The sequence below is a fragment of the Podarcis tiliguerta genome, assembly GCF_965153285.1.
Source record: "Podarcis tiliguerta genome assembly, chromosome: 3".
Lineage (NCBI taxonomy): Eukaryota > Metazoa > Chordata > Lepidosauria > Squamata > Lacertidae > Podarcis > Podarcis tiliguerta.
Window position 1 is genome coordinate 78,840,485 of NC_139536.1, and position 26,965 is coordinate 78,867,449.

Here is a 26,965-nt window from a genome sequence, read left to right on the forward strand (position 1 = left end):
TCAGGGGAATGCCGTGGACATAGTATGTCTTAATTTCAGTAAGGCTTTTGACAAAGTCCTCCATGACATTCTTGTGGAGAAGCTGGTAAAATGTGGGCTAGATTCATAGCTGGCTGACTCATCGAACCCAGAGAGTGCTCACGAATGGTTCCTCATCATCCTGGAAAAAAGTGACAAGTGGGGTGCTTCAGGGTTCTGTCCTGGATCTGTTGTTGTTCAATGTCTTTATAAACAACTTGGATGACACCAAACTGGGAGGGGTAGCTAATGCCACAGAAGGCAGAACTGGGATTCAATATGACCATAACAGATTGGTCCAAACTAGCAAAATGAATTTCAAAAGGGACAAATGTAAGGCTCTACATTTAGGCAGGAAGAACCAGCTTGCCAGTAGTACATGTGAGAAAAGGATCTAGGGGTCTTGTAGGCCACAGGTTTAACATGAGTCAACAGTGTGATGCAGCAGCGAAAAAAGCTAATGCTATTCTAGGCTGCTATCCTTAATAGAAGGATAATGTCCTGATCAATGGAACCACGGTATTCTAGTATTTGTCAGACCATACCTGGAGTACTGTGTCCAGTTCTGGGCACCACGATTTAGGAAGGATATGGACAAGCTGGAATGTGTGTTGAGGAGGGCAACCAAGATGATCAAGCGTCTGGAAAGCAAGCCTTAGGAGGAGCAGTTGAGGGAGTTGGATATGTTTAGCCTGGATAAGAGGAGACTGAGAGGAGATATGATAGTCATCTTCAAATAAAGTGTAGTGTGACACGATGTGGAGGATGGAGCTAGCTTGTTATCTCCTTCTCCAGAGGCTAGGATCCAAACCAATGGCTTCAAGTTACAAGAAATGAGATTCCAACTACATAAGGAAGAACTTTCTGACAGTAAGAGCTGTTTGACAGTGGAACGGACTCCTTCTGAAGGTGGTGGACTCTCTTTCATTCTTCAATAAGCATTCCTGTGCTTCTGTAGGCTTTTGCAGCCCTTTGGAAGATTGCCTTAAGAAAACTCATGACAGTTCAGTTAGGGTTGCCGGAATGCTGTTAGTTTTCCATTCTTGTTTACTTTTTGAGGATTTACTAATAAGAGAGCTTTGGAGCATGATCAATTCAAATATTTTACTGCACACACCAGTGTGTGTCCTCTGAAGAAAAGCAATATGCTGGCTAATCCCCAGCCTCATTGAAACAGGTGTATGATATGGCAGAGTAAGAGATAAAAAGAGTAAAAAATATATATGCTTTTTCTTCTGCTGAAGCTTGTGTTTTTTCACAGAAAAGCTATTTTAATATCCGGGGGTGGTGGGAACTTTAAATATAGCTCAGCAGAAGGAGTACCTTGCGACTGTCTTCCTTCATGCCAAAGGTCTCTTGCTTAGCATTGTTTAATTTATAGATTGTTGTTGTTGTTGTTGCTTACAATACTGCACCTGCAGATGAGGACTAACCCCTGAACCTACTTCCCTGATTTAATTTTTCCTCTATGGTGTTTTCTCCCTACACATGCCCAGGTGCTGTGTGCTTTCATAAAACAGAAAATATGTAAATGGCCTAGTCATATGTGAAAGTCCAATGAGAATTATTGTGGGGGTTAATATAAGTTGGTGCCTCTATGCTAGTCAAGATAGGGACAGCACAACTTTCAGTTCTAGTCAGTAGCTAACTGAGCCTGGATATAGGGAAATTGTATTCAGCTGCTCTTTGTGAGTTATTATTGATAGTTACATTATCGGTAAGTTACATGGTTCTCACAAGTATCCAAAGGGTTAATCTTCAATGGTTTTGCTCAGATTCCTGGTGTACATTTGGGGTGAAAAGTTAGCAAGGCAGTGATGTTTTGTTTGTCATTTTAGGCAGCATTTTTATGAAGTATGGCCACCCAGCTTGCATTTTCTTGTCTTGACATTATCTCTCCTTGAGTAGTGCTGGGCTATGGCAGAGGAGTGCAAGTGGAGAAGCCAATGAGAGTAAAATTGAAACAGAGCCAAATTAAAGAGAGTGGATGGGATTTCCAACATGAAAAACAGTGGATAAGAATCTATTATTATTTTTTAGTCATCACCATCAGTGATTGAGCTGCACAAGCTACCAGTTTGTCTTGGCTCAAATTCAAAAGCTGGTCTTAACCTTTTAAAGCTGAAATGGTCTGGCTCCAGAAACCTTACAGGCCACATTCTTTGGTTCTCTGAACCTACTCTGGCATTCTGTTCAGAAGCTGAGGTCCTGTTCATTATTCCCCTCACCCAGTGTGTGAAGTTCAGTATGTTGGAATGCAAGAGAGCATCTGCCCAGTCTCTGAAATGTCTTCCATATAGAGGCTTGTGTTGACACCTTGCTTAGTCTTTTGACAGTCAACTGATTTTATTGATCCAGTTCTTGAAACTTTATTTTCACCACTTAAAATGACCTTGTTTATTTATATTAATATTTTTAAATTGAAAAAACATATAAAAGTTTTAAGGGGCCCCTTTAAAAGGGTGACACTACATTTGAACATAATACAAAGGCTATAATGACAGTCTCTTAAAATCACTTCTGTCTGAAAACATTTGCTGTTTTTCAGATAATTATAAGCCAAGGCTTGCTTTAGCCATAGCTTATTCAGTCAACCATGAGTTGTCATATCACAGATAAGCAAACAAGCAACAGTTTGTTCCTCCAGAACTTGTTTTGTTTTCTAGCTGGTCTTGCCTTGTACTTCTGTAGCTTGGTGAGTTTGTGCAATGATGTGACCAAACAAACCATGTTTAAACAAGGCCATGGTTACTTTTCCTTGGTTTCAATAAACAATAAACATCCATAACTGGGAACTCCAAAGGCAATTAACATTATCCCTATTCATAAAATCTGGTTTCACCCTTCTTTCTTAGCTGCTTACCCATACTGCATTGTCAGGGAGATTATAAAGTTTTGGAATATGTTCCTAGGTAGTATAAAGGCCTAGTGTAATTGCAAATTGACATACTTTAATTGTTTATAGCAACCAGTCAATTTGCATGCTTGTTTGGAAAATAGATGAATAAGGACACTCGATTTAAATCATGCCGCCTTCTGGGTGACTGCATATTAATTCGTTGTATTTAGTGAGATGTGGAACACATTTCGTGGCTGTGTACTCAACATCCTAAAGATGTTCCTTGCTCCATTAACTACATTCGCAGTTTATGGTGGTGGCTAGAAATACTAATTAACTCTATCGCTAAGAGGAGGATTTGTTCTTGCTATCAAGTACTTTATTTGAGATAAGTACTTGGTATCATTAGTACTATGCAGGACATGGAGTGTTATTACTACAATGCATTCTAAGTGGAGTTTATATTCTAAAAACCATTTTAGAGAAGGCTGTCATTAGTGCACTAAGAGATGAGATCTGCACCTTTAGTGTAAGCCCCATTAATTTCACATATTATAATAAGAATCTTAGGGATATGTCCTTTGCTAACAGCAGAAGAGAGTTACATGGCTTTTTCTCTCTAGAATTAGCCTGCGCTGTTAGTGTTCCTAAGCCAGCTGTATCATCCTCACTCTTGCCCTTTGTTCCTTTAAAAAAATTTATCTACAACCCAGGAAAGCCAGAACCAATAGCACTGCTTCACACATCGTATTTATGTGAATCTAATGCACACTTCAGTTTTCAAAACCTTGAAACCAAAAAAGTATTTGCTGTGCCAGCAGTGTTTTTCAGGCTTGCAATCGACTCTAATGCACCATCAAATACTGTATTTTTCTGTCTATAAGACACCCCATGCATAAGACGCCCCCTATTTTTAGGGACTTGGATTTAAGAAAATGGGGGGAGATGGTCCAGAGTATAAGACGCCCCCTAATTTTTGACATTATTTTTTAGGAAAAAAACCTAGCCTTTTCCTTATACTTGGAAAAATATGGTATAATGTGCACCCTAATTTTCACAACGTAATTTGGCCAAAAAAGTGCGTATTACATTCAAGTAAATGTGGTATTACAGATTAGAAGCAAGTAAGATGCTAAATTTATTAACATATGTATCTAATGCTTTCTCTTTTAGCAACATTTGAAGTTGACTTTTGAGGTTTGGGCAACTGCTTATAAACTAAAGCACTGCCCTGTGAAAGAGTTCATCTGTTATATTGTAGAAGCCTCTGTTTAGGGTTAAGACTGTTAATCTCAAAGGATTTAGGGCTCTATGCATTGCTAATATAGTCCAAACAGCAAGTTTTTGCACATTGTTCCGGGTAACCTGCTTAATTTCTGTGTAAATCTTATTTTATGTATGTAAAAAAAAAACCCTTAGGTGTTGCTGACCAGAGTTCTGTGTGATCTGAAAAACAGTGGTGATAATGAAAAGTCCCCATTTAAAGACTATACAATTGATGAACCGGTAATCTTGATAAAATATGGTTTGCATCCACTTCTGTACCTCTGAAGTTTTCTTCTTTCATCAGTGACTTTGTGGAAATCTGCTTATCTAGGCACTATTTTTATCCTGGAGGAGCTAAGGACACTCTTAGTCATTCTTACTGTACTTACCTTTCCTTTCTCATTGTAACAACAGCAAGCGCATGTTGGGAACTCTGTCTTAAAAAATAATATTGAAGGGATCAAAGGGGGGAAATCAATCAATCGATCGATCGAATTGCATTATTCTGTAACTGCAGAACTAATACTTGTGTCAAACCTTTATCTCATTTTTTAAACTTCACTTTAGAATGTAAAATACTATATTCCCAGCCTTTTTTTAAAAAAAAACAAAAAACAAGAAGAAGCAGCAGCAGCCTGGTTTCTGGTCTGGAAAAAGTAATTATGTACTCCTTCTGGGAAATATTTGGACCTGCAGCATAAACACAGTATTTATAGCAGAGACAAAATGCCTGCCATCTCTTGATAATACAGCCCAATGTGTGTTATTGCACTGTGAATCCCTCTCTCATATCACTGGTCAATGTTGGGAGAGCTGTGGCATGATGACAACATTTCATGCATTATATTAATGTTACAGAAACAAGAGATTAAAAACAGGGAGCAGCTGCACTTTGTCCATTTTGTAATATGTAGTTCTGACCTATGTTGCAGTTCTACTTGTGTGGAGGACTGGGGAAAATTTGGTTAAGCTAATTAGGTTGAATGCAGAAACTCTAGTTATGCATGCAAGTATCTATTTTAGATTTATTGGCAACTTTGACCTGTGAATGCCTGTGCTGTTGTTAATTTCTAATGCACGATGACTCATACTTTCGTTTTCTGACTAATAATAAAAACAATATTCAATGTACTCTAACCAAAGAATAATAGTTTCAATAGCAGCATGGAAGTGGTGTTCCTTTCTCAAAGCTGTGTTTTGGAATTAAGATGATGGCATGTAAATGCATGTAACTGGTTATGACTAGTTCCGAGAAGAGATGGAGTTCATGTTGGACTTCCCAAGCTGCTGCTCTTACTCTTTAGTTTTAAATGAGTAACTTGTTTTCCTTATCTATCTTAGGCTCCCAGTAGTCTTATGGAGACTCTTGAACAACATCTAAACAGTTTGGAAGGAAAGAAACCTGGAAACAGGTATGCAGAAAGGTGATAGAGCTGTATGTGAAGTTGTTACACTGCAACTCTAATCCTATCAGCTTGGTTATCTGTACCTAAATACCCTTGTTATATTCAGACTGCACCAAAACCAGCACCTAGTTCTTCCTCATAAGGGAGCACCCCAGCCTAGCAAACAGAGCATAAGACCTGCCCATGCTTGCTTTATTTAGATTTGGGGTTATAGGATGTTAGGATAGCTCCAACATAAAACTGTGGCAGCAGAGTAGGGCAGTTGCTGAGGATAAAATTGTTAGGATAAAATGGGGAAGGGGGAGGGCGAGAGCCATGTCTGCCACCTTGAGCTTCTTAGAGGAAAGATGGGATATAAATGTAATAAATAAATAACACTTACTAAGCATATTAATATTTCTCAGCTGTATGTATACCATGCATGTTCAGTAACAGTTTCCTAGTGTCTTGACCAAACACATTCTAGGCTATTTGTTTATCAAGCTGTTAATTAAGCTGTAATTAACAAATGTTTCTTTACATGTGCCTCCCTTTTGTTTTGTTTATGTACATGGCTGTTTTGCAACTTAGTGAGGGGTAAGTAAATATACACACTAATGTTATGCATGTATATATTATACAGCATGTGTCTCTTCTAGCATCTCTTAGTGAAGCGATAGGCCTTGCTTAACTTTAATTCTGTGATACAGACCTAGAACTGTGTTCAAAAATGAAATGCCTATGAATTACACTTTGAAACAGAAAAAAACACTTTGATTTTCATAATTAAAAATGCATTTCTGAACTAAAAGGATAGTAAATTATGTATTTCAATTCAAAGTCTTGTAGACTGGTGTGGGTTCAGTTTTAGTTGAGAAGGGTAGACTGAATTAGGAACACACATTATTTTATAAAACGTTGATTCTTATGTGTTCTTACTGGAAATGAAAAAGTATGAAATACTGTATTTCTTTTTTAACAGAGTGGGTAACTTTTGTTAAATTTTAAGTTACCTTTTGATTGAAAATATCAATGTCAATTACATTGAACTTAGCTAATACAAATTTGATTTAACTAGGCATATACCATTCAGCTGGGACACAGATGGCACTGTGGTCTAAACCACAGAGCCTAGGACTTGCCGATCAGAAGGTCGGTGGTTCGAATCCCCATGACAGGGTGAGCTCCCGTTGCTCAGTCCCAGCTCCTGCCCACCTAGCAGTTCGAAAGCACGTCAAAGTGCAAGTAGATAAATAGGTACCACTCTGGCGGGAAGGTAAACGGTGTTTATGTGTGCTGCTCTGGTTTGCCAGAAGCAGCTTAGTCATGCTGGCCACATGACACAGAAGCTATCTTTGGACAAACGCCGGCTTCCTCAGCCTATAGAGCAAGATGAGCGCGCGACCCCAGAGTTGTCTGCAAGTGGACCTAACGGTCAGGGGGTACCTTTACCTTTTATACTATTCAGCTAAAGTCTTCACTGGGCTGATGGTTCTGATTTTTAATGAGTTTCTGATAAATGCTGCTTAGATTAATTTGGAGAATTTGCTCAGGTGAACAATCGATAGAAATTTTGCAGGAAATCCCATGAAGGTGTCTGACATATCCCACGTTAATGATCAAAACAACTCCTATTACATTTTTGTGTCTGCTTTAGCAATGTAGCTGCATAGAGTAATATGCAAACAAGCAACCTCAGTTATACTAAAAAGGTTTTTAAAAATATATACAGTGCTACCTCGGGTTAAGTACTTAATTCGTTCCGGAGGTCCATTCTTAACCTGAAGCACCACTTTAGCTAATGGGGCCTCCTGCTGCCGCCACGCTGCCAGAGCACGATTTCTGTTCCTATCCTGAAGCAAAGTTCTTAACCTGAAGCACTATTTCTGGGTTAGCGGAGTCTGTAACCTGAAGCGTATGTAACTCGAGGTACCACTGTATTTCCTAAGTAGTATTGGAACATAAGAAGCTGCCGCCTTATTTACAGAGGCAGATCATGTTGCCCATAATTGTTTCCTTTGACACCTAGTGGCCCCATAAAGGGTCAGGTAGAGGTTTTGTTGCTGCTATCTGAGGCTCCATACATGCTGTATGTTTAAAGCACATTCAAAACACATTTCCACCCCCTCAAAGGACTCTGGGCACTGTAGTTATGGATTGCTGGGAATTTAACACTGTGAGGGTTAAACTACAGTTCCCAAGATTCTTTGGGAGAAGTCTGTGTGCTTTAAAAGTATGCAGATGTGATTCTTTAAGTGAAGGAAACTGGGACTTTCTATATGCAGAGGAAATGTGCTTAACCACTGAGTCATGGCATCTCTTTGTACATTTCATTGACTGCATTTGATATTCAGGGAGAATAACCAATCTTCAACTAAAGTTTTACAGACCTGAATTTTCATTTAATTCCTAAGCTTTTAGAGTAGAAGGTATTATTGTTCTTTGCTATAGACTGTGGCATTATACTCCAGCCTTCAAGTCTGCTTAAGATATTCCTAGTGTATTGCATTCAAAAATTTTCTTACATTAATTCTTCTAGCTCTGGCGCTCCTTCACCCTTGGGCAAGGTAAACATTTTAATGTTATAATAGCTAGATAGAGTTACTCTCTTAACACAAGTGTTTAAGAAATGTAAATGTAAAAGATTTGTTAGAAGCCCAACTGTATCTTGATTGATGTGCTAATTCTGTGTGCAGGAGGATTTTACATGAATGAGTAATCAAACCCAGACGTCTATAGCTGCATCTTCTCTCTTTCCCACAAACTTAAGTAGTGACTCTGTTTACACATTTATTTGGATCATGTGGTAAAGGAAAATCAGGTGCTTTTATAGATATTTGCAAAACTGGTGTTTTGTATTTATTTACTATAATTTATATTCTACCTTTCTGTCTCAGATATATATACTTGAGGTGGCTTCTAGAGAACTAAAACAATAAAATCAATATAGCAGTGTATAAATATTTTTATAAATAAATGTTGTTGGGCTCCAACTCTTATCAGCCCCAGCCAGCATGGGCAATGTCCAGGGATGATAAGAACTGAGTGGGCCCAGGGACATCTGAAGGAAATCTGAAGGTTGGCTACCCCTTCTGTAAGGCATGCTAATAATTCTTGCTACCAATCTACCCAGTTAATGACCCTGTAACTTTTTATGTTCCTCATCCCTTATTTAAAACTGGAATTAGAATGGCTATTATAGCATCCTCTGGTATTAGAAAGCTCATTTTAGTGACAGTTTGTACATTTTTGTTGTTGTTGGGCAGTTCAGCAGCTTCGCATCTGAGTCTTTAAAGAATCTTCCATTGTTTGCCAGACCTGGTAACATGTTACAGTGGTACCTCGGGTTAAGTACTTAATTTGTTCCGGAGGTCCGTACTTAACCTGAAACTGTTCTTAACCTGAAGCACCACTTTAGCTAATGGGGCCTCCTGCTGCTGCCACGCCACCAGAGCACAATTTCTGTTCTTATCCTGAAGCAAAGTTCTTAACCTGAAGCACTATTTCTGGGTTAGCGGAGTCTGTAACCTGAAGCATATGTAACCTGAAGCGTATGTAACCCAAGGTACCACTGTATTTTAAAATTTGTCAGTTAGCCCTAAAACTTCATCCTCTTGTCACCTGTTTCACTCTGTTTTTGAGAATCCGCACCTGAGAGAAACAGTTCAGGAATAGCTATAAACTCCCCAACAACTGGTAGAATCATAGCATAGCATAGCACTGTAGAGTTGGAAGGGACCCTGAGGATCATCTAGTCCAACCCCCTGCAATGCAGGAATATGCAGCTGGTCCATACAGGGATCGAACCTGCAACCTTGGCGTTATCAGCACCATGGTCTAACCAACTGAGCTATCCAGGCTCAGTTAAGTACACTGTTAAGTACACAGTTAGGTACACTGAAGACCAGTGCAAACAATTCATTCAGCTTCTCTTCAATCTCCCTATCCTTTTCTAGTAGAACTTTCATACCATTGTCATCTACATCCCTGGTTACTTACCTCCTTGTGTTTAAAGCCATTTTTATTATTTTGTCTTAATACTTCTGGCAAGATATGCTTTCTCTGTATGTTTGTTTTAGGCTTCGTACTCTTTGTGTTCTCTTTTGGACAGATGATCATTATTTAAGGGAAGGTTTCTTGCCTTTGATAACTTCCTTGGTTTTGCTTGTTGCCCTGCACTGACGTCCTCTTGAACTTATTTGTATTTGTTGGGCCTTTTCATATCATGGCGTTTAAAAAGTTGCAAGAATACTGCTGAGATTCAACTCCCCTGACACTCCCTTTTTACTAATCCACTCATTTATAGAAAGTTTCCTCTTCTAAAATGTAAATGTGAATATGTTGGATTTCTAGGACAGCTTCCCATTTAAACCACAGATTGGGTGCAATGAGGACATTGCAGTAAACTATACTTAATAATTTTATCATTCATAAGCTAACTAATTGTGCCCACTTAGCTCTGCTTTGCTAGCACCGGGAAGAAACATTGTGTTCCTTTGCTTTTGCTTTTGCATTTTATCCATGGATTGTGTCTATTTTGCTCCCCAGAAAACAGTTTGTGTCCACCTTTTGTTCTTCGTTTACTTATTGTGGCATATCTGAGCAAAACAAACTACAACCTCTGCTGTTAAGTTGGATCATGATTTGTTTCTACTCAGCACTAGTGGAAAGGAGTGAAAAGGGTGTGATTGGTTTGTGCACAGTAAAATATTAATTATGGTTTACTGTGAATAGCTGAGATCCCTGTTCCAGAAGGCTATGACAATCTTGCACCAGGTTCAGGTTGGATCTCAGGGTTAAGTCTAGACCTGCCTGTCCCTTCTGAGTAGGTTTTATTACCAATTTACAGCACAGTCATTTATCTTACCTAGAAATGTTGCAACTGGAACAGTTATAGATTAGGTTCTATTTCATACATCATGCAAATCCTGCCTTTATGTTTCTTTCTAAATTCTGGTGTCAAAAGCCCTATTCTCTGAAACCATACACCTGAACACAAAGAACAAACTATTCCAAGTCTCAGAATTGTCAAGTTGTTTTTTATACTGATTACAGTTTTGTCTGCAGAACTATTTGATAAGGGCACAGTTTCATATCAGATGAATGCAGTTGTCACATTCTAAATGTGAACCTGGAAAATAATGGCGTTTTCCTGCAAGGATTGAAGTGGGAGTTTAGTTTCCTCTGTCTCTGTTGAAGCTATTGTTGTTGGTTTTTTTTTAAAAAAAATAATAATTTCTAAGCCATCAAATAGGGTGCCTAGTGTCTGGGTGCCATATCTTAAGTTCCTCCTAGACTGAAGATACACAAAGTCTCTTAGAAAAAACAACAACACTTGAGTACATGGGGGGGGGGGGAGATTTTACCCGTGGCCTTCAGCAGCAGAGGAACACCGTTGCCTTGAAGATACGCTGATGGGATCTTTTCCTAGATGGATGTTGGCAGGCTTCCAGCTTCTGTCATGGCAGTGAAATCTGAGATCTTGCTTAGCCACTGATCCCCAGATAATATTGAGCCACTGTGAACTAGAGACCTAAAATTCAAAGGCCTTTTAACTCGCTGTTAATAAAGTAACTTCTGTATCTACTGAATTTGGCACTTGTCTTTTTAACACATGCTTATGATTCCTCTTTATGGGCTAATGATAGAGGAAGTGAAAGTTTGAGATGGACCTCTTTATTGGGAGGGGATTTAATCACGTTACGCTGCAAGCCTATTCACGCTTACCTAGTAGTAAGCCCCATTGAACTTCATTGGGTTTACTTCTGAGCAGACATGCACAGGACTACACTGTTGACCTCTTTTTTTACATTAAAATAGTAAAGGTGCTTTTAAGATAGCAGCTGCTGAAAAATTAAGTGCATGTTGTGTACTTATGAGTTTTTCTTGTCCAGTCTTCCCCAGCCACAACTGTTACGTCTCCCAATTCCACCCCGGCAAAAAGTATTGATACATCTCCTCCAGTTGATCTCTTTGCAACATCATCTACAGCGGCTCCAGTCAGGTTAGTTAAGCAACAAATAAAAATACATACTCATTTATTTATTATTATTTTTTAAAGTTGTGTTTAAAGAGTGATGATATGGGTAAAGTTGTCTTTTTCGATATATACAGGCAACGACCAACATGTCAGTGGAGTGCTCTTTCCTGTTCTGGCCCCTTTTCCACCAACTTCCGGGTTGCGGAGATGTGCGCATGCATGGTCATGAGCCAATTGGATGCACATAGATTGGTCATTGCCTGTATTTTATAAGTTCTCTACTTCTTTCACACTGTTGGAAAGACCATCTTAAGCTCATTGTGAGCAAGCTCTTTCATAGTACCCAAAGTATGAGTGTGCACAACTCTTAATGCATGCGTCTGACACACACACACATGCAGTGCTATCTCCCAATGTCTTGCTTCTAGTTCTACAAGGCACTGATCAGGACAGAGGGATAGCGACGTCTTCACAAGACTAGTACACCATTTCAAAACTACACCTACAGCTTTCATCCTAAAATTCTTTTCTGTCTTATTTCTGCAACAGTGCTTCCAAACCCTCCAGTGATCTTCTAGACCTTCTGCCAGACGTTACATCTACTACTGCGCAAGCAGCTTCAGCAGCTCCTGCTGGAGCAACTTCATGGGGAGGTAAAAACTTTCTGATCACAGACCTCTGAAAACTCCTTTTAGAATAATCCTTGACCCCTGAGCATTGACTGCACTCTGGCTGTGTTCCTACATCACACTAAACCATGGTTTACAAAACTGTGCATAAGCTGTAAGGAGCCTTGCACACACACCGCGCCCCACTTCTTCTCACACAGCTAGAAGGAGAAGCATTTCCTTCAGTTTCCTTCAGTGTTGGATTGTCATAGCATGGGAACCTGGGATCACAATGCACCACTAACTCATTATTTTCTGGTCAATGGCTTCAGAGCATTGGTTGTGAAACTGGTTTTCTTAAAATGACCATAGTGTAAAGCAACCTTTCCTAACCTGGTTCCCCCAATCAGTGTGGCCATAGGGCAGGAGTGATGGGATTTGTAGTCCAACAACATCTGGAGGGCACTAGCTTGGGGAAGGCTGGTGTAAACCATAATCTTGGATTTTCGGGCAACAACAAGCCAGCTTTAAAGGAAGTAAATGTTGCCAAGGTCATTGTCTTGCATACGCAGGATGGGAGAGCACACAAGCCTAAGACTTGTTGCAGCTCCTGGATACCATGTTAAACCATGGTCTAGCATGACATGGATCAGTTCTGCTTTCATGGTGTGCAGCACTGGAAACCTGTCAGAACTGTTAATCTGGGGGGGAAATGCTGAGCCACTGATTACTAGGAAAGATTTTAGAGCATCTGGAGAAGGGCCTTGACTCACTCCCCTCCTCCCTTAGTAGGTGACAATAATCCTTCTTGGAACTAGCCAGCACAAGGGCTATATGTTGTGTGTGGTGGCGTTTAACAAACCAAACCTTACTATTTTAAGAGTTGGCAGAAGGCCACATTAATTTTCCAACCCCTTGGATGAACACCAGTCACTTGCTACTACTTCAGCTTTCTAGTTTGATACTGCATGTCAGAGTGTTGGGGGAGAGGGATGTAGCTCCCAAAGCTTCTGTGTTTGACCTGTCCCAGGTGGATCACGTGGCACATAGAAATATTAGTAGTGGCCAATTGGGCAGGGTATTGATAGGTAAAAGACTTTTGCCACCACTGGGTAACAGGTGTAGGAAGAGGTTTCTCATGCCAGTGGGTGTCTTATGACATCACTTGGCATTGAATCCATTAGGTCTGCACCTGCACATGATACCCCTGGTAAGGGTGTGCGGTCATCCTTCTACATGGATCGTTGCTTATAAAAGAAATCCTGAAATAGTGCTAGATGTTCTCACTGTATCTCGAACCATTTTTTAGAACCAATAGGTCCTTTGGAAACGTATATGGATAGTGTCACCATTTGAGAGAAGCATTCACTACTGTTTTCTGTAGCTTTTTTCTTTTCTTTTTAAAGAACACTATAGCAGCAGCATTTGCATGGTAAGGTCTATGGGATATTAAAAATCTGCCAAAAAAAACCACCCCAAAAAACCCACTTGGTTTTGTTTTCATTTTAACAAGGAACTTTGAGAAAGCTCAGACTAGGAGGTTTGGATTCAGCCTATCTGTTCAAAGTTTTCATTATTCCATAGTGAATCCTGTTTCACAAAGAAAACCATGTTTTGAAAGCTTTCATTTTGGCAAATGTACAGCGAATGAGTGTGGTTGAATCCAAGGTGGGTCTCTATTTCTGCTGATCTCTGCATAGCCATTAGTGTAATAAAACGCGGATCCCGAAATGTGTTCTCATTTTACGTGTGACTTGCCCTATAACAAGAGCACTATATCCCTAGCTATGTTGAGCTTTAATTCTCTCCGTCTGTAGAAGGAATGTGACATTTAAACCCCGAATGCCTTAAATTGTCATTAAATATGCAGTACTCTGGAACCACAGTGGAGGCTGCCAGAACTCAGAAAGCCTTCTTACACCTACTGAGAATATTAAACCTTGGGCTATATGAGCACCCAAAACAGGCAGGAGATGCAGAACTTAGGTATCACCTTAAAGGTGTGTAGATTTATAATACAGCCAATTTATTGCTGGGCAGGGAGTGTCTTGTTCAACTGTGTGAATTGAAATATAAATTGTGTTTATGTGAGCTATGCTCATGCTGCTTCTTAACGACTTCCAGAACAGCAGCCATGTTCGTCTACTTGCAGCAAAAACTACCAAGAGTCTTGTAGCAACTTTTAAAAATGCTTAACAATTAATTATAGCATAAGCTTTTGTAGATTAGGGTCTGCTTCAGACTAAACCTGGTCCCTCTCTGGAAGTTGTTGTCCAGATGGAAGGCACCATTTATCAGTATAGAGCAGAAATCTAATCAATCTCATCTAGCTGATGAAGTGGACTTCAGTCCATGAAAGCTGGTAGCATAAGAAATCAGTCTTTTAAGGTGCTACAAAGCTCTTTTTTGTTGTCGTCGTTGCTTCTAACTGGAATTTTAGGTCTGAAACATGAATGTGGTTTCTAGTGATACCTATAAATTAAAAGCTGGCATTCTTGTCATGGTGATAAACTGGCTTGCAGATTATTGCGTCCACCTCTTCATCTCCCCTGTGCCCCCAAAATCTGCTCCAAAAGGTTGAGAGAGCCTCTTATAGGGGGCACTGGGGGAGTTGTTGGAGAAAGAGAGGCAGTAGGCATGCTGCCTAAGAGGAAAATTTAAAGTGAAACAACTTCTCCCCAGTTTAATCTACACCCAAAGTCAAGGCTGCACACTTTATGGCTTGGTATGCCCAGTGCAGCCCAGCAGATATACATTGTGGTCACCAAGGGTTCAAGGTTGTTTTTTCTTGTGTGGAATTGGAAAGCAGAGTTTCAGTGATGCACATGGCAGATAATACACACCTAGACTGCAGTCTGTCTTACAGTGGAGCACCTATTGTTGTGACCTCTTGTTAAGCTTTCTTCTCTGTGCCTCTGATGCAGAGAGAAGAGACATGTTTGGTCAGCAGCATGTTTTCTTCTGTTTGCTGGCTGGGGTTGATAGGAGCTGGAATCCAACAAAAAACCAGAGAGTACCACATTTCCTAGTGCATCACTGCTTACTCAGACTGCGGAATAGTTAGTGGTACGAGGAAACATCTGTATTGCCTACTTTTTCTTACATTTACATCATTTCTATGACATGGCTTACTGAGTCAGAGTTTGACTGAGCAAGTTCTAAAAATCCAGGGCTTGTTCTTTAACTCTTTGCTCATTAACCATGAGCTATAGCCAAGAACAATAAACCCAGCTGTCTGCTTTTGTCCATTTAGACGGGAAGGGTCATTTCCAATTTGAGTCTTTCAAAGCTAACTCTGGTATCTAAAAGATTATGACTTAAAAGCCTGGGTTTGCAAGTCAGGAAGAGATGCTTTCTTTGGGAGGAGGGTTAGAGCAGGGACGGGACAGGCCTGAACTGTACTCTTTCAGTAACTTTTTTATATATGTTGCACTTGGCTTGATCAGTACTTGCACCCATCAACCTTCGCTGCCTGTTGGATAGTAACACTTTTGTGTCATTTCATGATGGACTCTTCGAATGTACTGTAGTTGGGTGAAGTGGTATTCATCTTCCCAAGGGTGTTGAAAAATGAAATGGTACATGGGGGATGATGCATCAGATGAGTCCAGATTATTTTTAAAGATGAAATGTGGTTGGATGAAGCTGTGGTAGAAATGGTTTCAGAGAAGTCTCGGCCACTTAAGTCTTTGTTTTTAGGAGCTTTGGAAAAAAGAAAGCAGACTGCATCCTATAAAACCATATGCAAGGTACCTGTGGCATGTCTGGAGTTAGAGCAGCATCCTGTTGATTTGAAATAGCCCCACGCTGGCAGAGAATGACTTCTGGATAGCATGCATGTTGGCCCTGGCAGTTATCATTAACTCTTATTTCTTTACATTGCTATCTTCTAATGGACAATGCTGCAGACCTCTTGGGAGAGGGTGAGTAATGCTTGATTTCTAACCCCAGTTCCTCCAAATTGTTAATACACAATTAGCCTAGTCCTGCCATTTCACTCTTTTTTGCAATGTAGTGTTAGTTTGTTTTCCCCTTCTCTCTTTCTCTCTCTTCTGCTCACTATTTCCGTTTGATCTTCATATATGGACTTGTAGACGGTCTGGCTGGGCTTTCCGGTGTTAGTTCTGAGCCGCAGATTTCAGATCCGTTTGCAACAGAGCCCACTCCAGCTGCTGCAGCTGCTGCTGCTGCTACTACTACTACTGAAATAGCACCTGCTTCTGCTACATCTACAGCTGCCGCTGCTCCTACTTCTGCTGAAGTGGATCTCTTTGGAGGTTAGTTTCGTCACTGAGGTTTTTCCTCCCTCTCCCTCCCTCTCTCCCTCTCTCTCTCTCTCTAAAAAAAAAAAAAAAGAGGATGAGAAAACATTGTTGAAACCCACTGATTTTCATAGACTCGCTGCAGAACTGACAAAATGTAATACTTATACTTGGAAGCTTCAGGATAGCCCAATTTGCATGTTAAGTTTTCCAAAGGCAAGGTTGCTTTTGGGAGTGATCGCCGTGGAAACTTGAAGTGGGCCAAGGGATGACAAACACACAATATTAAGTTGCTTATATCGCTCTCTCTGCAAATAGCCATGGGAGGTAGGAAGACCAGGCCACAGAGGAGTGGGATTCAACCCTTTTCTCCATGCTGTGGTCCTGACAAAAAGCACCCCACCTCTGAAGCTGCTACTGCTATGGGAGGAAAGCTCCATTGGTCGGCAGCATGTAGCTGCTGTGAATAATGCTTGGGGAGAGAAGGGGAAGTGATAACACTGAAACTAGTTACTATTAAGCTTATTGTGGAGATTGCACAAGCTTTCCATGTTTGGGACTCTACCACAGACCCGCTGTTGACACAGCAGCAGCAGCAGCAGCTGCTACTAGTACTGTAAATCCTACGGATTGTATCCTATTCTTGACACAGGATAAGTTTCATGCTAAAATGCTTGCACAGCAGGAAGAGGTATCATTGGTTTATTCCTCTCGTGCAACATCCCAAAGGCTGATGGAGTGAGAGGGAGGCTCAGCCATTCTCTTGCCTCGTTTTGCTATTCTGCTAATCTATATTTCAGAGTAGGGCTAGGCGATATCTGGTTTTCAACATTGAGATATATCACCAGCCAAACATTGTGATATATCGATATCACAATAAGGATAAGGATGGAACGATAAATAAAGATAGAACTATGTAGAGGTGAACAGTCGAAGGTTTTTTGTTTTTTAAAAGCAAGCTTTTCAGAAGAAGTACACACACACAAACACACACAAAGCATTGTGCAAAAAGAACAAATGGCTGATTAGGAGGTTGCTCAGGTGAGCAAAACATGATCCATACAGCAGCCATTGTGTGCCATTTTCATCAATATTTTGATGTGGCTTTAATATAAAGCTTCTTAATTACTTTGTCAAATCAGAACTTTTGAAAATTGAAATGTTCTCGCTTAATTATTGGACAACTGCCATACAGTTTGCTGTAATGTGTTAAATGGAGACTACACAACTTCAGGGCAATGAGAACTTGGCAGATTCCATTTCCTGTTGCTCTTCTCTTCTTCTTTTGCTCTTCAGTAGTGTGAAATCAGCTTTAGCTTGGTTCTGTTGCAGTTCAGATGCATGTCAACGTGAGCTTTTTAGAATAGCTGGCATCAGTAACTTTTTGTGTGTGTGAAGATGTATATTTTTAACATGAAAATGCCATGCCTAAGTTAACTGCATGTAAAGCTTTTGTGTTTGGACAAATTGTAACTTAAAACATTTCCTTCCTTTTTAGGGGTTGCATGGTACAGTATTCAGATTTAGGAATGCTAGTTTGCAATTCATAACCCTCCTCTCTTTAATGTCCCCACAGCCATGGTTTCTTCAGTTCCTCCTCTTCTACCCTAGTCACTTTGCCTACCCATCCATTCACAGATGATGGATTAGGCTGGATTCTTGTATTGCCATAGAGCAGTCTACAGTGGGTGATAGTACCATGAAGGGGAAGGTGGGAAGCAGCTGCCTTCTTCTTCACCATTATACTTAGGAAGTATCAAATCCAAAACCAGATGGGCAATGGAAGTCTTTGATGCTTGGTTTGTATCAAGACTTTAAATTAAATTGAAAACAATTTGAAATGGGACTTGTCCTCTGCATTCTGCATAGCGGCAGCAGTGGCGTTGCTTACAGAGGCTATCCAGATGGCACATCTCCTCTCTTTCTGCCACTGTGGAATTGGCAGTTGGGGAGGAAATGGTACCACTGTCAGTTGCTTTGTTGCAATCATCAAATGATCCATATAGACAGAAGCCTTCACACATACAGTTATATGCATGGAGTCTCCTTTCTTGCAGACACATTTATGTGCAGGTGTCAGGGACTTGGGCTAGTCAGCATGTGGGCAGAGCCAATTGGCACACCCATTCCTGTGACTTGTAGAATGCATTAGTGTATCTGCCTGCATACAGATACTAAGTTCCCCATACAGACGTATCTTGAATCCCGAACGCCCTGGAACTTGGACGTTTTGGCTCCCGAACGCCGCAAACCCAGAAGTGATGATTCCAGTTTGCAAACGTTCTTTTGGAACCTGAATGTCTGGCGTGGTTTCCAGTTGGCTGCAGAAGCTTCCTGCAGCCAATCAGAAACCGTGATTTAGTTTTCAAACATTTTGGAAGTCAAACTGGCTTCCGGAACAGATTCCATTCGACTTCCAAGGTACGACTGTATTAGATTAATCCTGATAATGGAAAACAGTCTAGGTTAGAAAATCCCACACTACTGCTGGATTATGACTGTAGAAATTTTTAGAGTAATTTCCATTATTGCACAAAGGCATTATTAGATACCCATGGTGTATGGATGATAGTATGTAAGAAAAGGGTGTCAAACTGCTTAGGACAGTATAACCAAAAACTGTAATTATATAATTCTAAGAAGATGCTATATGCTTGGTGGAAGATTATGATTATTATTTTTCTAGTAATTCATCTCCTTAGGGCGTAGGCTGTATATGTTGGAATATCAGTGTAATTCAAATCACATTGCAAGAGCTATTTAGAGCAAGTGAACATCACTATTGCATTCCTATTGCCATAAAATCAGGAATTGTTGCAGTTTATTGTACAAATAGTTGAAGCCTGCTGGCACAGTTTGGTTCCTAAATCTTAATAAATGCCCCAGATTTAGAATTATTGTTCAGATACGTATGAGAGAGCTTGACAGAATAGGACAACGTTAATGTCTTAATTACAATTTTTTATCCTAATTGTATACAGTCCATTATTTTGGTCCATTATTTTAAAAAAAACCTTATTTTGGTTGTTACATGAGCATGCTATTCAGAACCCTTATACAATGAATATATGGTCGCGATTCGCTATCCTGCATATCTTGCCTGTGACCCTCAGGCTGTCTCTGCATCCTCACCTACTACAAGTTGATTGAGCAAACAAAACTACCTGCAACAAAACACAACAACCCAAAAAACTCAGGTGGGGCCCTCCCCGCCAACAACCTTGCCTTTCCAGTTTGTATAAGGGAATCTTTTCTATGCCATTTTTAACCTGGTTCTTTTTTCTTTTTTTTACTATATTTTCTTCTTCTTTTAATCCTTCTTTAATTTCTGTTCCTAAAACTGCATTCAAGATGCCTTTGCAGCTTCTCCTGGTGAAGCCCCTGCAGCAGCTGAAGGGGCAGCAGCACCAGCTACCCCAACCCCTGTAGCAGCAGCTCTTGATGCATGCTCAGGAAATGGTGGGTTCCATCTCATTAGCTAGTCCGTCATTGTCGTGTTTGTCGTACTGTTGAAATAAACTACATGGCAGTATGTTTGTCTCTCTCTTTCTCTTTCTCTCTCTCTCTCCCCCACCACCCTATGACTTCCTTTAATCTTTTCTCCAACAGCTTGGGAGGTAGTTCTAATCTATCAAGCAGCCCCCCCCCCCCCAAATCTGTAGACCCCAGAGCATGTGTAGAGAAAATGTGGTTAATTTTGTTTCTTTTCCAGTGAAGTTCCCCCCACCCCCTTTTTAACTGAAACATCCTAACAATGCCCAACGTTAAAGGTCAGTCAGTGGGTTTCTTCCTGTGGTCGCTACCATAACGTTATAACAGAGTTACTATAACTTTAGAAGCTTAAAAAAAAAGCCTTATTTTTTAGGGGTGGGGTGGGGAAAGCTGTGTTTATTTACCCCATGGTAAAGATGGTGGAGGCTTAGCTAATGATCTTTTGTGTTTTGTGTGTATGCATAATATATTATATATTTTTCTCTCTCTCTCTGTGTGTGGTTTTAATCCACACTCTGTGTGGTTTCTCCCCATCTCCCTCCCTACTGATCCCATGTATATATTGTGCCCTTTCCTTTTACAAGACCCCTTTGCCCCATCTGAAGGCAGTGCAGAGGCTGCTCCAGAGCTGGACCTCTTTGCTATGAAGCCCACCGAGACCAGCGTTCCTGTAGTTACCCCTACAACTAGTGCAGCCTCTTCAGTTCCCGCAACTACTCCTACTCCAGCTGCTGCCGTGGCCCCTCCAACCCCTGCTACTACTGCTACTACTACGGCCACTGCCACTACCACTACTGCTACCACGTCTGCTACTACCACTACCACCACCACCACTTCCTCCTCCGCTCCTACTCCTGCTCTAGATATCTTTGGTGGTAATTTGTTTTTAACTCTTTTTTGTTAATTAAAAAAGAATGTTTCTGGGGGAATTGATCCTGGATGTACAGCATATGCAAACAATCTTTTGCACGTATACTGTTTGTGACAATTGGAAAGAAACAAACAAAAAAAATCCATGTTGGAGGTTCAAAAACTTCCAAGTCTTGTCTCCCAGAAATGAGTTAAAGACATGTGTGTTCTTGATCTTAGATTTGTTTGAGTCTGCACCCGCTGATGCCTCTGCAGCACCTAAGCCAGACGCTACTCCTAGCATAGACCTGTTTGGTACAGGTAAAGAATAGTACTATCCTTTCCCTTAAAAACCCAAACTCCTCCTTCTCTTAATTGCTTTTCTGTTTTGACCAGTATTTTGTGTGAAGCATCTCTCTCTGTTTCCAATCTTCATTGGTTTTCTACTTGGTTTTTCTCTGTCTTCTGCAAGATGCTTTTTCTTCTCCACCAACTGGAGCTTCTCCTGTGCCTGAGAGTTCTCTAACTGGTGATCTCTTATCTGGTGAGTGTGCTTGTTGCTTTCTCTCACATGACTTATCACAACCCTTCCCTTCCCAAATTTGTTTCAATACAACTCAGTTTGAGCTGCTGAAGAGTCAGTGGTTACTTTCTTCATCGATACAAAGCTGATCTCTCCTCTGTATGCATTTTCGTCAAAGTTTGAAGCAACTTGTGCAACAACATTTCCCAGAGTACTTTCCAGGAAGTCCCATTGGGTTTGAATCTTACCACCTGCTATGTGTGGCAAGGACAATAAAGGTTGCAAGGAAGTCTGGAGAACAAAGAAGTGGCAGTGCTAAGCAGACTCCATAGAGACCTGGAACTCAATAGAACTCCTGATTTAGTGGGCATGCTTAAGATCATACTGCAGATGTGTCACAACAATGATTAGGATAAGTAGTAGTGGTAGCATGACTTGGTAGATACAGGGAATTTTGGGGGAAGGACTTGTATATGCAAAATTCTCCCTATGATAAAAAGTACTTTTTGGGTCAGTGACTTGATTTCATAGATGAGACATTATCACAAGATGTCAGTGGAGTGATAAAATATATTTAAAATCCTTATGGGTATCAAGGAAAAATAATGTATGATAAAGTTTGTATGTAAAGAAGATAAATAGAAATGGTCAAGGAATTGTGTATGTGTGTGTGGTGTTAAAATAGTTGCACTGCTTGCAAAATGCTTATTTAAAGTACTATAGTGGAAAGAACTAAATTTTCGATACTGCATGAGAAATGTAAAGGGAACAGGTGTGCTGATATCTCAGAAGTCAATGTTTATTTACTGTGTTTTCATGGATCCAAGGTAGTTGGATCTCATCACTCCTGATTTGCTTATACTAAATATATCATGCTTACTGCAGTGGATGCATTTGCAGCACCATCGTCCCTGCCCACTGCCTCCCCAGCTAAAGTGGAGTCTTCAGGTGTGATTGACCTGTTTGGTGGTGGGTATTGTTCCTTCTCACCATTAGAGAACTTCACATTTCATTTCATTTCAGTTCCATTTCATTTTTCTTCACTAGAAATTAAAGTTCCTTAACAGTTTTGTTTGTTACAGTTTTTATGTTGTTACTGAATATGCATTTAAACTGTTTGCTATAAAATAAACCATTAGCCCTTTTTATTTATTCCATCATCTCTCCTGATTTCAGCAACATTTCATGCATGGAATTGCTTTCTTGCTTAAATAACTTGAATTATTACATTCTTCACCTACAGTGTGCATAGAGTGCTTTGCAGTGATGCTTTTATATTGCTTGTGTGGTTTCTATTTCCAGCTGCCTAATATCTTTAAGTAACTAGTAAGGAATGGAGTTGAGAAACTTTTGTTGATGTGTTTTCAAATGGGAGAGATATGTCAGTTGATCCCACTTCTGTGGAATTTGATACAAAAGGGCAAAATTGTGGAAGCTTATCATATTTTACAAATTTGAAAATCTGAATTTGACTGTACCTTAATTATGCTTTTTCCATTCAATGCCTGGAAAATATTTCCCTCTAAAATATTTGCGTACATGTGTTTATTTTCTGTACAATCAAGCTTTCCGTCACTTTGCTAATGATGGCAGGGAGGGAGAGTTTTTTTGCAGAAAGCTGAGCTTCCATTTAGACAGAAATGGTGAACCTATGGCCCTCCAGCTGTTACTGGACCAGACTCCCATCATTCCTGACTACTAGCAATGTCGGCTGGGGCTGATGGGAGCTGGAGTCCAGCAACATCTGGAATGCCACAGGTTTCTCCTTCCTTCAGCTAGACTGTACCTAAGTGATTTGCTTCAGATCAGTGAATGCAAACTGATAATTCAGTAGGGTGGTATAGGATAGCTTTCTTTTGCTTTCTTCTGGAAGAGCTGTGATCAAAACTTACTAATATCCTTGGTGGTGGTTTTTCTACAGCCATGAAAAATGGCACTTGTCTTGTTTTGGTAGTCCAGGGTTGTGTGCTTTGCCCCAAACTTGTACATTAACCTACTCATTGTTTAAACCCTCTTGCTTTTTATTGCTGTCTCATGGAAATACCTATAGATGCTTTTGGAAGTAGTGCTCCTGAACCCCAGCCTGCAACCCAAGCTGCTTCTAGCTCCTCTGCTTCCGCCGACCTATTGGCTGGTAATGAAAAACAATTATGTGCCATTCTTAACATCATGGTGGTAGTTTTTTAAAAAAATATTTTTTAATATTTCTTTACTTGAGCACAGATATTGGGTGATCGCTTACAGAAGCAGCAAGCTTCACTCCATTTGGTGCATTAGAAAACATGACTCTGAGCCAGGGGTGGGGAACATTAGGCCTCTGCAGTGCTAAATTCCTTCAGGGTAAGGGAAGTGGTTGAGGACCACCTGCTCAAGTGGGTGGAGTCAAAACACACACCACCTCTGTCTGTCATGTTCTCTCTCTCTCTCTTTCTCTCTCTCTCTCTCTCTCTCACACACACACGTAGAAACATCTTAGCTTGCCTTTCTTGGAACGCAGATAAAAGAGGAAGTCATTTTTTTCAGTGCTAAAAGCTTAGCTGTAACTCAGTAGAATTTCACAGGGAAGTAGGAAGTAATGTGATGTGAGAAACCTGTGATATGGAGGCCTAGTAAGCCACTTTCAATCTACAGGCCAGAGATTTCTCACCACTGTTCTAAGCCAATAGAATTGTGTTGCTGCTAGTTCTGTTTAGCCAGTCAGGATGAAGAAGATATTTTTCTGTTCTACTGATGGCAGTGGAAAGCAAAGTATTTGCAGAGACATCATTTTGACGCTTTTCGTTAGCCTAAATTTATTTTGAAACGTTTAATTAAACGAACTAGAGATTAATATCCTAAGTCCACATGGTGCCATAGTTAGCATTAGACTAAGACCAGGGAGATCTTTTGGTTAAAATTCCCACTCTCTGATCATGGCACCACCTCCACTCACGCAGCACAGTCTGTGTCACCCAGTTGTTCAGATCAAACGTGGTACATGTGCCTACAGGATATTTGATGTTGCCCCAAATTCCTTGAAGTAAAAACGGGATAAAATGTATTTGAATGAAACAAAGAACATTAAACAACAACAAAAAGCCCTGACCTGAGAGAGGTTTGGCTGATTTGAGGCACACAAAATTAGGGGACGTAGTTATTTGCCTAAGATGCATGTCCAGAACGGAATTGTCTGTATTTGCACACCTCTAGAGAGAACACAAGAAATGCTATTCCAAGGGTGCCTTCCTGACAAGAACAATATTTCATCAAAGCCAACCTTTCATGTTTATAGTATAGAGGCATCCTTTTCTTGTGGAGGCAGTTCCACCTGGACCTCTAAAAACGTATTGTAGAAAGTCCTTTCCCACAGTGCATCCATTTCACGGGCTGCTCAGTAGCAATGCTCTCTGTTACTCATTATTAGTAGCAACGCCATTAGTAAGTAGCACGTTTACACCATAGATGCAATTGTGCTTGCTTTTTTGTGACTTTGATTAGGCTTCAGCAATAACATAAGTAAAGGCAGAGCTTTTAAAGCATGAAAGCGGAGGTGCCAAACATTTAGTTCTTGATTCATGCAGCGGCAGATATAAAAAAGTTGGAAGTGTAGGGAAATCCAGGCCCTGGGTCTGAATGTGTCCCTTCAGGCCTCTCTAGCTGCCCCTCAGAATTCTCCCTAAGTTACACCCCTCAATGGACCCGATAGACGTTCTCCTTGAGGGCTTTTGCACAGCCAGATAGTGCCCTTGAACTCTGATAGCACCTCTTGCTTCCCTGGTTGAAGGATAGAGAGGGGTGTGTTTAATGTGTATAGAAACTAGCCTACTGTACAAAGCTAAAATTTGCATCCATTGCTCTGCCTACCACTAGCAGGTCTCCCCTGGAAGGCTGCCCAGAGGATAATGCAGCCCTTGGGTTGAAGGTGGTTTTCCACCCCTGCTTTGGCTTCTAGTTCTTGAAGGCTTTTATGGCTTTATCAGACCCTTAGTAATAAGACTGACTTAAGCCTTCTTAGCTGTATTATTTTGCCTTGCAGCCCAAAGGAAGCACATTACTGCTTCAGCCCTCTTCTCTTGCCTACTGCCAATTGTTTATTTTGCTCAAGTTAATGCAATGAGTGAAAATGGGGTTTATAATTGAAATGTGTGCGCAAATATACCCTCCAGCTTAGATAATTGCTAACTAACTCATGGCTGCTACGCAGATGACGATGTTTACGAATTTCTTAGAACTAATGCACTAGAAGGGCAGTAAAAGGTGTAGCAAAATATTGGAGTGCTCTCTGATTCAGAAAATGTACCTTGATAGTACAGTACACAAATATGTCAAAAGAGCAGGATAGCCATGTGTACCATAATGTGTCCGATGAGATCATATGTCCTTCACTGCATTATTCCTCGCTTGGGACACTTGCAGGCTCCAAACAATGAATAAAGCTGGTCTATATATTTCTCAAGTGATTATATAATTATTAGAGTTTCTTTTTCCCTCTAATGTAGAATCACAGCAAATGGTCAAAAGTAACTTTTGAGTTGTTGGCAGTAAGTGTGCAAGCTCTTACATCAAACCTTATCTCAGCTCTAAATTGATCTTGCAGCAATTAAGTACTGAAGGGAAGGAAATGATACAGCAAGCTACTTTGATCCCTAATAGTTTGATCAGGACAAGAGGGGGTTTTTTAGTATTAAGTCCTACCATAAAGTGTTCTGAGAGGAAGGATGTGCAACAGTCCCCAGTTGTTCTGCTATGTAAAGCAAGAAATAGTACCATGTACCCAAAAATTTGCTTTGCCCCTTAAGAGTATTCAGATCTGTGTGTGCTGGCCAGCTTTTAGTAGTTATCTAATTACTTTCTCATTTCTCCCTCTTTCATTTTTCCACAGGTTTTGGGGGTTCTTTTATTGCTCCTTCTCCTTCACCTTCCCCTGTTACTCCAGCTCAGGCTAATATACTACAGCCCAATTTTGAAGCTGCTTTTGGAGCATCACCCTCACCTTCTCCTGGCGGCACTTCCTTTGATCCCTCAGGTGAGTTGGGGTGTTTTGTTTTTGTGAATTTCCAGAACAAAATGCTGATTTCATTTATGAGATGAGATGCTGTTACAACTCTACCTGATGTGCAAAAGGGCATTCAGAAGGATTTCTTTGGAGGCTTAAAAATTTCCTGCCTTGTACTCCTTTGAAATGGGTAAACGTTTAGCGCAGTGTAAATTGAAGCAAAGTTCCTGTCACGCAGTTGTCTTTCGTAGGGTTTAAACACAGATCAAACCAAAGTCCTCTCTTTGCATGTGCATGTTTGTTTAAAGGAAACTCCTGAAACTGCAGACACTTTGTACTGTTTATTCAGTATATGGATGTGTGGTCTTGCTATTTTTGCTGAGCCTTTTCCAAGCGTGCATGGCACAAAAATGTTAGATATAATGGACTTCCAGGGTGTTCTTCCCTTGACATAAAGCTTAACCTTTCATCACTGCTCTGTCGTTTTCTGTTTGTATCTCTTTCATTCTATACTTTCATGCTGGGGCCTTGCTACAAATTTGCAATTTGGGTGAGTTCTGCAACAGAATAAATAAAAACAAAATATTTTAGTATTGCTTTGCTTTATTTGATCGCTTGTCGGAGCATAGTGCAAGTCGGCTTACTAACATTGGCATGCACATCTGATGTGAATAGGTGTACTCACCATGTAATGTTGGTCTGGCTTAGAAATTGCTACCTAATTAGGTATAATGGGATGAGATCCTCTGGATTGTGGTATATTTTTCC

At 40.4% G+C, this 26,965-nt stretch overlaps 1 protein-coding gene and 1 long non-coding RNA gene across 3 annotated transcripts in view; both read left to right on the forward strand.

Moving 5' to 3' along the window:
* SNAP91 (synaptosome associated protein 91) overlaps positions 1–26,965 on the forward strand; it is a 63,745-nt gene that overhangs the window by 26,921 nt on the left and 9,859 nt on the right. The window contains exons 10-22 of one of the 2 annotated variants that reach the window (XM_083431162.1): positions 5,465–5,535; positions 8,048–8,075; positions 11,403–11,512; positions 12,038–12,141; positions 16,005–16,019; positions 16,191–16,373; positions 19,710–19,817; positions 20,435–20,725; positions 20,940–21,020; positions 21,172–21,243; positions 22,108–22,191; positions 23,273–23,356; positions 26,084–26,227. In XM_083431162.1, the coding sequence (XP_083287288.1) occupies positions 5,465–5,535; positions 8,048–8,075; positions 11,403–11,512; positions 12,038–12,141; positions 16,005–16,019; positions 16,191–16,373; positions 19,710–19,817; positions 20,435–20,725; positions 20,940–21,020; positions 21,172–21,243; positions 22,108–22,191; positions 23,273–23,356; positions 26,084–26,227 (1,375 nt within the window). Of the gene's footprint in view, positions 1–5,464; positions 5,536–8,047; positions 8,076–11,402; positions 11,513–12,037; positions 12,142–15,795; positions 16,020–16,190; positions 16,374–19,709; positions 19,818–20,434; positions 20,726–20,939; positions 21,021–21,171; positions 21,244–22,107; positions 22,192–23,272; positions 23,357–26,083; positions 26,228–26,965 lie in introns of those variants that run through there. The other variant, XR_014508884.1, reaches the window with a different exon arrangement.
* LOC310673207 lies at positions 8,084–10,725 on the forward strand. Its single transcript, XR_014508909.1, has 2 exons — positions 8,084–9,204; positions 9,401–10,725. It is a non-coding gene; the product is annotated as an uncharacterized lncRNA (long non-coding RNA).